Genomic DNA, 18,114 nt, shown 5'->3' with positions numbered 1-18,114 from the left:
ATGAACTGCCTTGGAAATGATGATACTTTCTATTTAAAAAAGCATTCACTGCTGTCCAATGTCATTTACCTTCATTACTTTTCTACTTACATAAAGTTAACAAATCCAATGCAATAAATGGTATTAACATGCTAACTGCATATACGCATGTTTATAAATAGATATGTATACAGTAAGTTGTAAAGAATATTTAGTTCAAACAACTGTAGCAGTCAACTAAATGGTGAATAAGAAAGCACAATTTATATTCAAGTTTTTATCTTCTTTCAATTTAATGGTCCCTTTCGGCCAGACTATTAAAGAATCCAACCGGATAAATGCAATGTAAGTTAAGCAAATGCTTACGATATGAAATATGCCCTGCTGTGATTGATCCCCGGTGAAAACCATGACTTTATTAAGACAATTTCGAGAGTTACTGTAGTGAAAATGGAATTTTATAATTTCGTCTTTCCTTAAATAGCTCTTCTGAGGATAAAATATAGGGCAGAAACAGAACCAGTTGTTTGGAGCATCTGCATGAAGCCAGTGAAGAATACTCCGTCGAGAAGCCATATTAGAATTCACAGGATGTATGAGATAAATCAACTTCAGAGTGAAGCTCAGGTTTATCAGAAATTTCTTTATGACAGAAGTGATCTTAACTCAACATCTGCAGAGTGTGCACCTCTCCAAATGTTGGTCTCCTCTATATAAAACTAATCTGGAGCATTCTTATCCATTTGTTTAAAGATGGTCCAATTTAGTAACGTTCATATTTATCATCGGCTCAAACGGCTTCTTGCCAGAAGTGGCTTTCACTTGGGACCTGGGTTGAAATATCAGATCACATAAGAAAGAATTTTAGATGTGGGTTGGCAGCGTCCTTCCCAGTAGAACTCGCTCTTAACGTGTGGGCAGAAGAAGAATGGTGACAGAATATATCTTACTTACAGTTCTTTTTCTGTTGTTATATGTGATAGTCTGCGCGGGTAGTTTAATGGTATGGTCACCATCCTCCTCACACCGGGTGGAAACGGCCCGGGTTCGAATCCCGACGATGACGCGAGGAACTTTAATGGGCCTTTTTCACTCTGTGGCTGGGTTAGTCGGTCTCAGGCGTATATGGCAAGGTTCCCCGCAGAAACTGGGTTTTTTCCCGAGAAAATCGACCAGAGAACACAAACAATTTACAGACACAATATACTTGGGTATATGTAAGAAATTACCGGGTGATACTAATATAATAGTTTGGTTTTTGTTATACGTGACACTAAGAATGGAATTAACAACACACATTCCCATGCAGTGTATGTATATGTTTATATCAGGTTTTATAAATGGATATATCTTACAATGTACAAAGGCATAGCAAAGTTTAGTCGAAAACTGGTAAACCTATATACTTCTTCATATTAACATTCAAAATAAATCAATTCTTTCTATTGGAAAGCAAAAATGTAGCGATACAGTAACGTATAAGTATAAAAATGTCGGATTTCAATTCAATAAGATTTTAATGAAATTTGGAATGACCTAAAACGTTTCATATACAATTTCATGAAAATCTTTTCACTAGGAATCCATCGGTGATATATATATTTGTATATATAACGTATATATACAAATATTAGATAACTTTATTCACAGTAGTGAAATCGGTACAACGAATATAAACCTAATACAACTCATTCTCTATTTAAATGCCTTAAAGTAATCAATTATAAGTCCTACAAGATTGATAATTGAAAAACTAGGAGTATCAGCGACTTCTTAAATCACTCTTAGAAATGTTTTAAAGAAATAAACAATACCCATAATCGAGTTTCCTTCTTAAACTTTCTTTAAATATTGTTTTTCTTTTTGTTGCTCATATCAGTGTTCAGTTCGAAGCCCGAGCAGTAAAATCAAATTTTTCACTCAAACGGCTGCTGACATTGCGAGAAGAGTGATAATGTTGTTATTTCTCCGTGTGAGTGACAACGCGTTGAGATCTGAGACACTTCATCCTCTCTACATCTTTTATGCGCTGCTACTTATCTTTATTCCAAAACAACAGGTATCAGGTATCTCGGCAGAAGGAAGAACTGAAATAATCGAGATGCACTGCTCTATGTTTCTTCTGAAGCAATTCTGTTCAAGTTGCTGGGGAAAGAAAATCCTTTTTCTGTTTTGAGTTCACACGTGTCATCTCATAACTTCCGTCATAAGGTCACCAACGTTTTATTTGAAATCTTGAAGAATACATCACATGAAAGCTGGAAAACCGGAGGATAAACAGACTCGAATTTCCTCTCTTTATTCCATTTCCTTTTATCTGCAATATTGTTATCTATGCTAAGGAAACACGGAAACGTTTAACCTAACGCTCCTGTGTTTCGAAGAATGAGTATATCTGAATATTTCGAAATAAAGAGAATACTTTGACAAGTACAGTACGAAATTACTTCCAATAATAACAGAAAGAGAATTTGTCTGACGGACGTCATGCACATCACGGATATGTTCTGTTCGTTATTAGATACGTTCTGAGTTCCATTGCAATTAGTTTGAAAAACCACCGTGTGGTTCAGGTGGTCTGCAATATGATTAAATCCGTTGGGCTGGTTTTTGATGACTACAGTCAGTTTCTCAACTGATAAAATAAGGCGAATGGAAACTCGGAATTTCATAAGTTCAGTTAATCAGATACAAAACTCCATCCTTTTCTCTGATCCTTCTAACACTAAGAAGCCAGACAATCTTCTGAAAACATCGTTGGAAAGATTCCAGTTAGCTTCAGAACACACTCAAATGCATTAAAAGAAGTAAGCCGCTTCGAAAGACCTCATCCTACTACAACACAACCTCTTGACAGTGTGCAGCCTCTTCGTATGCTTGAAAAGAAAGCGAAGACATTCGAACACAACAGGTAGAACTTTTTTCCTTGAAACAGAGCGTACAGGGTGGGGATGGGGTGGGACATGAGGTATACACTAATAAAAGAAGCCTAGTAAGCTAGCTACTCGCACGCGAAGTGATTGCAAGGCGTGAAACATCTCTACAATACTACTTACAAATCTTGTATTAGAAGAAACGTATCTCAGTTCTTAACTTAAAACCGCCTACATGGGTCTAAGAGCCTTTTCGAGCAAAAGCAACTCTTCTGAAAACTTTTTTTGTTATTGTCGAGATGATATGCGAGAAATATTCGATAAGATATTAACGTCTTCACAGGGATGAATAACGCCACACGAAGTAATAAGATAAAACCTGTATTAGTTATCGAAACGCATTTCAGGGTGAAATGTAGACTCCCAACGACTGGATTTTGACTGATAATAGTCTGTGGAACAAATGCTGTTTGAATAAAGTATGAGGCTTTGTCCGTAAGCGCTACAAACTCAATTAGGCCCATATAAAGGACTTGTTTTCTTCGATATGTTCACCACAATAAATAGGGTCAGATAAATTTAGGTGTGTATGGGATGAAAAGGCCGAGTTTCATAAGAATAACTTAGTAAACTCTCAATCGTCGTGCTTAAGCCCATTAAAATCCTCCTGAGAAGGTTCATTAGATGTATTTATCATAATATCTTTCTTCTACAGCTGTCTGCAATTAGACCAGAATCTAGTTAAGTTTCCCTGAGTTAGGACTTGGTTTTGAATACTATTTATATAATTCTTATGTTGGCAAAGTTCTTACGTTGACAAAGTTGGCAAAGTGCTTTGCCAACTTTCTAAAATCTTTGAAGTTATTTATATTTTATTCAAGTATATTTTGTGTTCTTTTAAACTTTTACGTGTTCATGTTATTCATTAGATAACTTTGTTTTTTCTCACTGTATTCATCGTTATAAAATGGCGTCCAATTTGTATTCTTTACGTGATTCCTCAATGTATCACAATTGGCATTTTTATTTTTGATTGTAATTAAAAACTAAAGCAAAGCAATAATAAAATCTATGAACATTTACAAACAAAATTTGTGTGCAACGGTATTCACGCAATAAGTGGACACAGCCCACTAAACGTTATGATTATGGGCCTGATAAAATTCAACACTTTTGTTTTTTTAGAAGCACTCTTTCTTTGAGATTTCTGCTCATCTTTTATACCTGATTAATGACTCTTTAAACGCAAAAAACACCACCAAAAGGCCGCCTGTTTAATAGTTTTCTTATCCATGTCTATAAACTGGAATATACAAAAGAATGATAAACCAGACGCAGATAACCATCGTCCCATTTGCAAAATTATCTGGAAAAATGAAAAATTGAAAAACAATTAAAAATGACTATTAAAATGATAGGAAAAATCATATTTCTTCAATTACCATCCTTTTTTATACCACCTTTAATCTATGAAACAAAAATGACTTTATAGATGACAAATCTACTTTGACATGTCCTTTAACATTTGATTTTGATTTAAGGGCACATTAGGAAAACGTTTACAACAATATGCGGCCCTCGTGGGTACCACAGTTGGTAGAAAAACAGTCCTCCCCACATCGGGTGGAAAAGACCTTAATTCGAGTCCCGTCGATGGCGTCAGGAATTTTTATTTTAAAATCATTAAAGAATGATTTTTTTTCATCAACTTGGATTTACAAATAAACAAAGTTTCAGTAAAATAATTTTCATCTTTTATAACAGACTCCTCGAGCTTTTATAACAAACGCAACTGCTAAACTGGGTTTTATTTTAAATTCTAACTGTCGAATGCCTGTTGGAAATCAAAAATATAACGTCTGGGTGCGTGGGATGTGTTTGGTTGATATGATCAGCAAAGGGAATTTTACAGAAAAAGCTGGATGTTATTAGGATGCAATCTTCGATGATGCTAGTATTTTAAGAAATTTATTTTGCTTCGGTGAGTAGTGACACGGCACCCCACAATATTGGCCAAAGGAATTTTTTAAAAAGTTGCGTCGTTTTTAGCGTTATAAATAGGTCATAACGCCATGTGATGTCCGTGGCGAAATGATACTCTGCTAGCACTTATTGGGCATGGAATTGACGCACAGATTTTGGACTCCGATTAATCCACGATGATGATTCCAAGACATATGAAGATCTCTTTGGTAACGATAGGCCAATAGTCAGCGAGCCTTGTCAAAACAAATATAGACTGTTGCTGACTATATTATCTTAGATACAAAATGCGAACGAAGAAATCATTTAACCAGAAAAATTATCCGCGCGGGTGCATACCTGGGTTTGAATCCCGCCAATGGCGCGAGTAACTTCTATATTTTTTTTTTCTTCAGTCCATAGCTCAGTTAGTCAGTCTCAGGGGAGGAGAGCAAGGTTTTCTCTCCGGAAACTTGTGTTTTTTTCCAGCAAACTAGTAAAATTGACCATAGAACACACAATTCATGGATATATTGCACATGGACAGATGAATCAGTTCTCGGGTGGCTCTAATATGACTTTAATCAGGTTGATATCCATATATAATTCTGAAGTTTCAAGTTGGAAAATATTGTTTGCATTAAACGAATCAGAAAGAATACACGATTTTCCCACTCATTCTGTAGATTTTCGTATATTAATAGTAGTAGTAATGTCAAATGATGCAAGAAAGCAATCTTAGACAGCATCAATGAAAAAAAAAAAACAGTTCACCCACCCGTACCCGCCAAGGATTTGTCGAGGTCTTCCTTCAATTTATTGAACTCATTCACTTCCACAACAACAGATGGAAGCCTGTTCCAACAATCAACCACCTGCTGGCCGAAGGCAAACTTCCGCGCATCTATCCTTCAACCATCCTTCCTCAACTTGAATTTATGCCCCTCATGTTTGTAGTCGCAAAAAGTCGAAGAATACTATTAACAATCGGCTTACTAAATCCATTCATGTTCATCCATCCATTAAATCCAATCAGATCTCCCCACAGGTGCCTGGTCTTGAGACGCTGCAATATGCAGAACTAAAGCCTTTTTAGGCAAGCGCATCATTTTGTTCCCTTTACCAATCTGGTTGCCCTTCTCTGAACTCGTTCTAGATATTAATCATTCTTTAGTGATTCTTGTGTTACCACAGCTGTGGTTATTTTCCTGAAGAACAACTAGTTATTTCTGGATTAACTGCTGATAAGCCGTGTCAACCATTTTGAAAAAAATATGATTTTTTGAACAAACAACTGAAGTCAAATCCTAAATAAATAAGTAAAAAAAACAGCGGCTTTGTGAACTCACTATCGTAAAGCGGATTCGACATTTTTGCAATTCTATATGCAACACACGGATCATACGTGGCTCTTCCCGCTTTTATCTGTAGCTTGCTGAGTAGAGACCCTTTCATTTTCTTTGCTACTTCAACCAAGCAAATATCCTCTGTAAAGCAACAAAATTCCTGGCATTATTTGATATTTTCCCTTCATAGCTGTCACCAATCAGATATATCGCAGGCTCACGATGCACACTATTAAGAAACATTTTCTACAGTCCCTTTCCTTTACTATAAGCATCTCTCTCTCTTACTTGTTGACGATCCTGCCTTGACATTTTGATCACCAACTTTATTTAACAATATTCCGTGTCCATGATAACCATCCTCCTGGGAGAACTGAGATGCAGTAACTACAAAATATTCTCCAGAAATGGAGAAAAATATACAGCAAGGATGGAATTATGAACATAAAGAATGGAAAGATGTCATGTGTAGAAATTCTGGAACTCGATTGTCTTAATACTTTTGAAAGTAGATGTCCCTCTCTGATAACAGGAATTTAACAACTGAACATAAAAGTGTGTAATAAATCGGCGTTTTTTATACTTTCTGTCTAGTGGTATTTTACTCTTAGTATTTGCCTTTCTAAGAGTTGTCAAGAGAATCAGCTTGACACACATCCTTTTGTTAACGGAATGTTCAGTAAGCTTTTGTCAAACTAGAGAGAGAAATCCAAATAATTTTACAACAGACGAGCTTCTTTAAATTTATATATTGTACATATGCATGAGTAAATATTTCTAATATAAAAAGCTATGGCAATATTTATTTGCACTACGTCTTTCGAGGCAGCAGACTTGAAAAATAAAGGAATTCAGGGATCTAATACAGTACGTGTTTTTATTGAGCAAGGAAATTTTGATCCGATTAATCAGACTACAACTCAATAAAAAAGAAACTTAGAATATTAAAATTTACATTAGCGTTAAAAGAGTATATAGTAGTTTATAATAGCCAAAGGATTCTTGTAAAGAAATAATAGGGACATCAGCAAAACTCACAAACCGAAGAACGTTGTAATCGCTGAAATAAAAAATGAGAATGAACAATTGGAAAGATATTATCCATTTAATTTAAGTAATAAGTTCCCTGAAAGTTTCTGGACTTTATTTTTTCTATACTTATACGTTGGGATTTTATGTACCAAAAAACTCCATCAAATTATCTCAATTATCGAACGGTTTGTGCAACCGTTGTTCAAGCTCGTGTGACTACTATTGTAATGTTCATTTATCTATCTACTTTGTTAACTCCTTTGCCTTTATATGGTTGCGCAGTATCATAAGCATAAAATTTGCCTACGTGTTGCCTCTCGGGTGATTGGCTGTCTATACCGACCTCCCTCAGCTTCAGTCAACAGCTTTTTGGTAACTCTTGACAATATTCTATCTCACTGCAAAAGCAAATCCCTTAGTCTTCTGCTGGTGGGAGACTTCAAGATTAACATACTTCAAAGCTCTTCCTCTCAAGTGCAAGATCTCCTAGATGTCATTTCTTCCAATGGTTTTTCTTTTCTGACTGACGGAATTATCCCGACTAGAATGGAAGAGTCCCACAATTCCCTTCTTCTTGACTTCGCAATTGGGGATTGCTCACTAACCTATGCAGTACTGGATGCAACTATTTATGATCATATCTCTGTTTCTGGATGACTATTTGTGATTATCACCCCATCTTAATGGTAATTGAAAATGAAGAAATTGTGGAAGAGATCATGCACACTTACAGACCTGTTACTCCAGGCTCTTTCAATCAGCTCTGTTATGACCTCCAGCAGTCTTCGTGGGTTGGGGTGCTTGCTACAGTTGATCCTGAAATTGCGACAAACTTCTTCTTTGAGCATATACAAAATAGTTACGAAAAAGCGCGTCATACATCAGGAGCCCAGGGAATAAAAAGACCACTAGGCCAAGACGAAAATTATGCCCATTCATCTCAAACAAAATTTGTAACATGCTAAGAAAAGGAACAAACTTTCAAGAATTGCTAGAGCAACACGAAAGGAGGCAGATAAAAACAAATGCACAACGTACAGAAACAAAGTCACCGACAGTATTCGGTCGGAGAAAAGAAAATATTATAGTTCACAACTTAAAAGCGTCATTACAAGCAAGGAAAAGTGGACAATCTTGGACAAGCTACTACCTGGAAGGAAAACGAAATCACAGAGCTACGTTGTAGATGTAGTTGAGAACGAGTTACTCATTTCAGATGACCAGGAAAAAGCCGCAGCCTTCTGTAATCACTTTATCTCAAGTGAGAATAACCTTTTTAAAGACGAATTGACTCTCGAGATAATGCAACGAGAGAATCTGTCAAACACTCAATGAGGAGCTCTTTTTTCTCGCTCCGCTCTCAGATCAAGAGATTTTATAAGCAGGACATTAATTAAAAGTAAAGGGAGCCCCTGGCTTTGATTAAATATCTCCTGCTCTGCTAAAGAAGGTCCTTAACTCAATTCTAACACCATTGAAGTATATTTACAATCTTTCCTTTCAATCTGGTAAATTCCCGTCTCAATTAAAAAAATCATTCATTGTTCCTGTTCCTAAGGGGAAACGCTACAACTCTATCAACAATTTTCGTCCAATAGCTCTACTCTCAGTTTTTGCAAAATTTTTTCACGGCAGACTCATGGGCTTTCTGGAAGTCAATCAGCTTATCCATCAAAAACAGTACACTTATCGTTCGAAAAGGTCCACTGACCTGGAAATTGTTGAGTTCTGCTCTAGGATCACGGATTGTCTTGAAAAGGGTCAGTATGCAACAGCACTGTTTCTAGACCTATCAAAAGCTTTCGACTGCATGAATCATAAAATCCTACTTAACAAGCTTCAACAGTCTTGGCCTGAGAGGAAAAATTAACCTTCGCCTTGAAGACTACCTTACTGATAGGCCATTTGTCGTTAAAACAAACCAGTCTTTTTCAGACATTTCTTATTTCTCCAGGGGAGTACCTCAAGGCTCACTTCTCGGACCTATTCTATTTGTTCTTTACATTAATGAATTTCTCTCTCTTCTTCCATCTTCCCACTAGTAGCGTATACTAATGACATTTCCATTATAATCACTGATAAAGACGCTAACCAGCTTCAATGCAAGATCGCTGCCCTGCTCTCTGAAATGCATACTTGGCTTCAAAAGAATCAGCTTTTACTAAACCCAGAAAAATCCAGATATATGTTATTTAGGACGAAAGATAAACCATTAAATATTGATTTCGAAATAACATACAAAGGAAACCAACTCGAAAGGATGAATGATACCAAGTTTATAGGAATCTGGCTAGATGATAAGTTGAGTCGGTAAAAACAAATGATCACCTTACAAAAGAAGTCGTCGTCACTAGCAGGAATACTCGCCCGAACTTCTGCCTGGGTGCATCCTTCCCTTCTCAGACTAGTGTTCCTTTCCTTAATACAGCCTCACCTTACATATGGGATCATCTCATGGGGTACTACCTGTCAAGGTATCCTTACTGAATGTTCAATCTCTTTAATTCAATAAACCTTCCTCTGCGTTTTCAAAAATCGTATCTCCTACTGGAAGCAAATTGTTGAAACCTAGTTGGATCGAATAAAAAACAGTGTGTTGGAACTCTCAAGATGAGGTCTTTAGTTGCGATTAACCAATACCAAGTGACAACCGTAAGCAGGGATTTCTGTCGTTACTCAGCATTAATTTCACGTTTTTACTGAGGCAGTTCGCCTATCAGTGACGACCAGGAAATTAATTCTAAGAGCTTATTATACTTATGAACAAAGCATAAGTAATAATACACTTCAACAGTTTATTTTGTATAAGGTTTAAAGCTCCTCGCGAACAAATGCAAAAGAGTTTTCTACTCCATCTTAAATCTCAGGATTCCGTTGGAATCCTCTCTATCTTCTTTCGTGTTTCAGATTACCATAAACCTAAACAATAAGGTAAAGCTAAAGAATCTCAATGCCCTACCACTCAGATGTCAGCTATCTTTGTCAAGGGTTGATGCGGATCTCACAATGCTCGTCGCCTGCAGAAGCGTGTCCTGTCTGTCAAGTGCCATACTGGCGAAGAGGAGCAGTAATTTGGTCGACGAAACTGCACAATGGGGTTATCAAAGATCGCTGGCACATTCCCCTCCCCCATACACGTAGCGAGGAGATTATTGATGCTCTATAAGCATACATCAGTTATCAGACAATTTTCAAAGAGTGGATTTATATGTAAAATGACATTTGCTATTTCCTTTGCTATAAACTTGCCGTTCTGCTGTTGGGTTAATTCTCAGCGTCATGGTAGGCTTTATCAATAGCATATTTTAGTCATTAGAAAACAAATTCGAGAAAAATATTACAATATATGTGTTAAAGAAAAGAAAAGAAAGAAAGCGTATCGCAAATTTCAAAATAAAAGTCCATTATATCTTTTATTTAATATATACCGGAACTGTGATGCTAAACACATTATATATTGATTAAAAATCAACTTTATACTAATATGATTCAGATTTATTCTGCAGAATGAGCACAGCCATTACAAATTTCAGTTTCTTGTACTTCTTGTCCTACATGAACGTATCCATGTCCTAAATAAAACCTAATAGCAGCAATGCACAAGAGCATAGAATAAATGTGGGCAGACCTGGCCACTGTGATCAGCAGCTTCCCACACGTCGGGACATTAGAAAAACCATTAATAGATCTAGGGTGGAGTACAAAAGATAATGACACAAATGCAGAAAAGAGAGATTATCTTTTTGGAAAAGTTATTAACTGATTACCAAGTGTAATCAGGAACTGTGATGTGATGAAATTTATCGTAACCTCAGGGAGTGGTTGCCGGATAATTAATTATACTCGCATAAGTAATACGAATTGTGCATAACAGGAAAGCACAGCCTAACGCGAATAAAGCCAAAGCGAAAATGAAAATTTTAATTAAAGCAACGTGAAGAAGTGTGTGAAGGATAAAAAATTGGCGGTACTATTCATTTTCTCAAAGTCCAATACACGTTTTTATCTATAATTGTGAAAATATCTCTTTTCACACAAAATTGCATACTTCTTGGAAACAACTTGGGTAAAATAAATCTCAGAATGAATGCGGACTGCATTAGTATTAATATATTAGTGAAAAATAATGCCAAAAAGCAAGGTCATAAGCATCCGCGAAAAAAGAAATGTCCCACATCACCTGTCTATCACCTCCAATAGTTCCTGTAGTTCTTAGTAGAATTTATTCAAACTACCCACTTACACAACAACAGATGGAAGTCTGTTCCAACAATCATCGACCAGCTGGCTGAAGGCAAACCTCCCCACATCTATCCTGAAGCCATCTTTCCTCAATTTGAATTTATGCCTCCATGTGTGCAGTCTGAGCAAGAGGCAGATTCCCATCAGCAATGAGTTTGCTCAAGCCATTCAAAGCCTTAAACACCTCGATCAGTTCTGTTCGCAAGCGCCTAGTCTCAAGATGCTGCAATTTGCAAAAATGAAGACTTTCTTCGTAAGATCACCCTTTTGATTCCCTCACCAATCTCGTTGCCCTTCTCTGCACCGATTCCAACAGATCTATATCATTCCGAATGCCTCCAGAGCTGTATAGAGTACTCAAGATGCGGCGTAACCATTGCATGTACACTGCTCAACTCAATTAGCAGAACACATAGAAAACGTTATACAACTCGTACAGCCTGAGATGAAGTGACACAAAATTTGGTGTGGTCGCATGCCATAGAATAACAATAAATAGAGGAGACAGCGAGAAACTTCGGACAGGTATAATTGACATTTATAGAGGTTGTATAAGAATTAGCAAAAAGGTCAGATTACTGAAATCAATACAAGTTACTCCAAAATATGGTCACTTGACATCAATGCGGTGTACAATCCCATCCGACGGCTAAACAGACCTCACAGCAGTGAACCAAGCTCGATATAAGCGTGCCTATAAGATTCTGCCGCAACGAATCCCATTCTTCCACCAGCGCAGATCTCAGCATACCAAATATCCGAAGAATTAGTTGTCGGCGTGCAATGCCTGGGAGTACCAAAATTTTATTTGATACTTCCAAGGGCATCCCACATATGTCCGATCGGATTTAAGTCAGGTGGTCGTGCTGACCGCGGCAGTCATTGACCATCTTCATTTTCATGATATTCTTCCACCACTTGGGTTCTATATGCAGTGGCGTTGTCGTGCATGAAAATAAAATCTGAGCTAACCCTACCTCTAAAAAGTCTAACACAGAGTTCGAGGACCTGTTCTTGATACCTCTACACAGTTATGGTACCCCTATCAAAAAATGAAGAGGAGTGTGGTCGTCGATCATTATTCTTTCCCTCACAAGAACACCGCCCCCACTGTAAGTATCCTTTTCTCTGATGTTGGAGGGATGGTATCGCATTTTTCGTTGTCTACAGCTGAAATATCGTCTAGAATCTGTTTTTAGGCTAAGACGAGACTCATCAGAGAAAAGTACTGTACCTTTTTGTGAGGTCTCCAACCACACGTTAATGCAACAGTTTCGACGAGCTCTGCGGTTAATGGGATACAAATCGCTGGCTTTCTTTCATAATGTCCACTTTAATTGAGCCTTCTTAACACAGTCCTGTTGGAAATGTTTTCACTTGCGGGTGTGTTTTATAGGCATGAATAATTTGCATAATGTGTGGCTCTGTAAGGTGATAGATTATTTTCTATTGGATACTCGGAATTTGCATCCAGGATGCCTATTATATGAAATATTTGGCGACACTGTTCACAATAAAATATTCATGAAAAACATTTTGTTCTGTGAATTTAGTCTAGCAATATACAACGAGATAAATGCCTCCTTTTCGCTGCTAGCAGAACATCCGTATATCACTGACAAATCCCATGAGATCTCCTAGAAGCCTCTCTGTACTGCTCAATTACCTCCAGTCTTTTTCATTTTCCTTTGTACTCTATTTACTATTCTACCTTCCACTAGTTTAGGACCATATTATTGGACTAATCAAACAACTCAAACATCATGAGCTTGCTTAATATCTTCCTTTCATTTTTTCGTGATGCAAATTATTCATGCAATATAATATTAAATTATAGCAGACTGCACTGATTTTTAAGAATCTTCCACGCAATAGAACCAAATATTACACTAATAAAACGAAATTTGATGCGAAACATTTGTTTTCAGAACTCTTCTTTCATTGAACTAGTTTCTGTCGTCTCAAACAAACAAAATGCAATTTGTATCTTGCACAAAAATAAAATTCAAGAATGATATTATGGAATTGATAATCAAACCTCACCAAAAAGCAACGAAAATACATTGGCTGCTTTGGGAGAGTCAATAAACTTTCGTTGGCTAACTCACTCAGTCCACAAATAAAAAACTGTATTAGTACTAAATTTTGATCTCATGTCTGCATTCATTCTTCTTTAAATGCTTATTTTTGATTGAAGTAGATGCATAAGAAAGAGAGTTGATCATTATTAGACTTAAAATACTCTATCCGTAATCCTCCTGATTATATCGTTACATTCTCTACAATATTAACCAAGGTTTTAACAAACGCAGCCTCATCCATAGTCAGCAGCATACTCCAGAAAACTCAGAGAGAAATAAAAGCAAGGCACAATAATGATACTCTTAAAACGGTTACAAAACACATGAATATTGTCCAAAAACTGTAACCGTTTCTGAAGTGCATATAAATGGAATAATGACTGAAGTCGCGCTGTGGAGAACACAAAAGAATTCCATCACTTGAAGAAAGCACGTTGGCATAATGCCACCCAAGTACTTCCCGTTCAAAAATTTCAGACAAGAACTGGATAATGCGTAAGTGGAGCTGATTATTGTACGTGTAGGATGGCGTTATTCTAAGTCATGAAAAGGAACTCTTTATTGTATACAGAAGGCACATTGCTGTACACAAAACCCTTGACGGCTAAAAGCCAATGGTTGCTTAATATTTCTCTTCCACAAAGATGTAATGCTCTTACACAAACGTACATTATATGCGCCTGACTGTAATCCAATCCAATATTCAGGTGCACACACGCTCCTGTTCAAATCCACGTTATACCAAACTTTTATAACATCCTTGTAGTCTCTGTCTTTTAAACTTCTCTGACCGCAAGAGGTCGCCTCGCCAAATAAATAGAAATTTTATTGTATTTATTTAAATGCCACTCATTCCTGGAGAGAAATTGTTCCCAGAAAGATGTCTTAAACGCTATCATCTCAAGGAGGCAGAGCCAAAGACCCTGCATGGCAATGCAAAGGGTCACGGAGCTAGTGCTGTGCAGGTATTACTACAGTGTTAGCAATGGGCATCCTTAATATACCTCCTCCTCCATATTCTTCAGAGATGAATCCCTGTGAATGATTTGTTTTACAAGAAGAGGGTCATTCAAAGTTTAATTTGTATGAATAAAGAAGACATACTGTGGGCACCAGATACTGAAACCAGTCTGCTGATTGTATCTGACGCTTCTTTATGTTTGAAATCGAGTTATACAGGAGTCCGGAGAATTTTAGTTTTATTGGAACGTGAGTGCACATACGTTACTTGGCACTTTATCAAATCTAAAATCAATATACATATTTTCAGCACAATAACTATAAGGTAAAGAAAAGAATCAAGATAAATGAAGCCAGATAGGGGATATAATAATGCGCAAATGTATTACAATTGTATTTGCTTTGTTGAGTGGAATCTGCCTTCTCCTGTTCTGTTTGAATTGGATTTCCAATCCAAACACAACAGGATCAGACAGATACCAGTAAGCTGTTTTGAGACAATGTTTCATTTATCTTACGATAAGTTAAACATTATCTGTTTAACTTATTTATTGAAAGTTAATCATTCTCTGGCGTCCCCGGAGCTTATCATGGAACCCCCCCAAACAGAAGTTTTTGTTGGAAGAGAGCGCGAGTGGATCAGTTTAAGTACTGGATAGTTGGTAAAAGCGGAAAGTGTCTACGGTGGTAAGGCCCAGTAGGCGAAGTTCCGGAGTAGGGGTGGGGAGGGGAATTTCTAAATTTATGAATTACTTAACAATTTCTGTTAAATTTTGTGACCTATTTCTGTCGTAACTTAGTCAAGGATCTCATTCATGTGCTGAACTTAGTCCTGGAGCATAAACAGACAATTTATTTGTTTATTTACTTGTTTAAAGTAATAATAAAAGTGATTATGGTAGTGAGATGTTTCACCAATTTATAGAAGATAATTTTAAGATTCTGCATTTTAAATCTTGCCGTCAAAAAACAGCTTGAAAACTGACCACATGATACACACAATTTTAGTGGTGGCTCATACCTTTAGTTTATTCGGATTTAACGCACGCATTGTCATATATATTTATAGGTAGTAATACAAATTAAAATCGATATACCATACGCAAATAATCTTGTCTTACTTGGACGTGGACAAGAGGTCGGTTGGCATATGAAAGGATTTATCATACGATAAATTTCCGAGATTTTTAACATTCTGTAGACCTCTGTCTGGAATGTCTACACGAGTAGTAGGCAGTACAGCATGCTAAATTTGAAAATGGACCATGGAGCCAAATGGTCTCTAAACAGGTAATCATATTTTTGGACAAAATCTGTCTAAAGATTCCCAAGACGATTTTGTTTTGTTAGTTGTTGGCGCATCGGCTTTTGTGGCCATAATGCACCCCACAAAGTTTTTGCATTTTACACTGATCCAAGTCCGGAGCGGGATTCGAACCCGCGACCTTTGGGTTGTCAGGCAGGCACTTTACCACGTGGCTAGCCCTGTCGGCCCCAAATAAGATGTTTTCTATTTGTACTGTATCAGATGGAAGGCTGGAAACGGCGAAACTCAGACAGCCAATTGAAAGGAACTTCACCCTGCCTGCAGCGAGGCAAGGTGATGATGGTGTTGGCGTACTTTTGCAATGGTTTTTGTGAATTGTTTCTTGAAGAAGTAGTGATATAGTAGTATCTTAGATATCGCTGTTCTTTCAAGTCTGATATAATTCTATTGTCCATCACCTCATAATTTTCACCAGGACGTTTTCTGACGAAATATTTGGTGTACGATCTGATAGTCTGGAAAGAATAATGGTCTGATAAGATTTCAGAGCTGAACCTAACAAACCACTGTTGAATTCATTAGAATTAAGATAGGAGGTTTGAGCTAACATAACTTCATGATAACATTTATGTTTTGTGACAGACGGTGTGTTTAAATATTCAGGTAAGTGGTTACACATCACATGAAATGCAAAGTTGTGGAAGATTCAAAGCATCCGAAACAAGCTTATATATATGCATTCCTACGATAAAGTGGAAAACCAATTTTTACAAAATTCATGTATTCGTTTTTCTCCGAAGTGCAAAACATGGGTTCCTTTCCGAATCGGATCACTTTGGCGAGATTAAATCACAGATATATTCCACCTGCCGTCTGCTGGTTAAATGCCTTGCTCAATCAACACGCACACACGCACAGAGGAACGGGTTTATGTTTAGATAATCTACTTTCATCATCAACATTTTTATGAACTTAATTATTTTAACTTTTTTATGAAGCCAATATTTTTATCGCCAATATGAAATGAAGGTGCTCTCGTGATGGAGAAAGTTCTTCACCGACCAATCCTCTTCATCGTTTTCAATAAATCTCTTAGTACTATTGACAAGACAACTCATTTACATTTGGTTACTACTAAATACACGTAACACCTAAAGATAATTACAAATTAAATATAAAATAATTCTAAGCGATAGAAAAAAAAAAACTGAGACGATTGGAAAACAAATGGACAGGAGCCATGATGTAAGCATTTCAAAGATAGATTGAAATACCAGAGTGTAGTGCATCTTGGCCTTCAGAACGTTCAGTCAGCCCACGTTCAGTTAATCCTCCCATGGATACTGAGAGCTCAGTTTGTGTAGCGTAATTTTTTATCAAAGAGAATATTAATAATATAATCTGATTCTCCCTAGGGTATTAGAATTTCTTGATAAAAATATATTTTCAGAGTAAAAGGAAGTGTGAATATTCACAAGTCTTCGTACCTTCCACTTTACGTGTCCGTTTTGGTATTTTTTTATTGCTTGAATGTTGGCCCTTCGATTGGGAATCATCGAGCATCGGGAACTTTTCATCTGTAGAAGGGAATAAAAGCAATAATCAAATCCTCGAGATCTTGGTAAAAGAAAGTAATAGCTTTGTAGTTTAATACATGCAATGGACCAAAGTCTTATTTTTGCATTTGTGTATTATCCAATATAAATGATTCTAAACATTGTACATTTTCGGGTACTGCTATTTTCTGATGATAAGTTTCAGAATTGGCAAAATAACAAAATAGTTCTTTGTGACCTTAACGCATCCTAAACAACTAAAAGGAAAAACTAAAAAACACAAACAATACCCTTACATGGCTATAAAATATACACACTCTCTTCAAACTGGGAAAGAAAATTGAAAATTGGATCTCTCTCCTTTTATTTTCATTTATGGAAGACACTGGATAATAGACCTTATTTAATTCTAAATTACCGCTATGAAAGTCATCAGATTTAGATTTAGTTCTGTCTGTCTTTAATGAAGTTCTTGAGAACATTTAGATGCTCAACTAAATGAATAAATGAACTCTATATTTTCGGATACAGCTTACTGGCAACGTTATCAGCAGAAATATCAAAAAATAGCCTTCACTGAACTGTAATATACTCTTGAAAACGGGCGGAATCTATTTTTGAAACCTCTCTCTTAATTTAATTGCCCCATCTATTAAAATATGCAGTAGAGAAGGTTATAATGAAAGGAATGACAGTACTCTTTGTGATATCATCTAAGGCTTTCTCTTTAACATCTGATCCGTACAAAGGTTCATCGATTTCACCTTTGACAGGTCTCTGACAAGACAAGGCCAGAGAGGGTCTTCATTCTTACAT

General features: G+C 36.6%; 1 protein-coding gene across 5 annotated transcripts in view; it reads right to left on the bottom strand.

The window, feature by feature from the left end:
* LOC150081782 (opioid-binding protein/cell adhesion molecule homolog) overlaps window positions 1-18,114 on the bottom strand; it is a 298,024-nt gene that overhangs the window by 4,858 nt on the left and 275,052 nt on the right. For 4 of the 5 annotated variants that reach the window (XM_090379653.1, XM_090379654.1, XM_090379655.1 and 1 more), the window contains exon 9: window positions 17,230-17,319. The exons of the other annotated variant lie outside the window; for it this stretch is intronic. In XM_090379653.1, coding sequence (XP_090235779.1) covers window positions 17,230-17,319 — 90 coding nt within the window. The remainder of the gene's footprint in view (window positions 1-17,229; window positions 17,320-18,114) is intronic. 5 annotated transcript variants of the gene reach the window in all.

Source organism: Mastigoproctus giganteus, chromosome 8 (genome assembly GCF_048544385.1).
Source record: "Mastigoproctus giganteus isolate SK-2022 chromosome 8, ASM4854438v1, whole genome shotgun sequence".
NCBI classification, from domain to species: domain Eukaryota; kingdom Metazoa; phylum Arthropoda; class Arachnida; order Uropygi; family Thelyphonidae; genus Mastigoproctus; species Mastigoproctus giganteus.
Note: the sequence above shows the minus strand (reverse complement) of the source record. Positions and strands in the feature narration are given on the sequence as shown.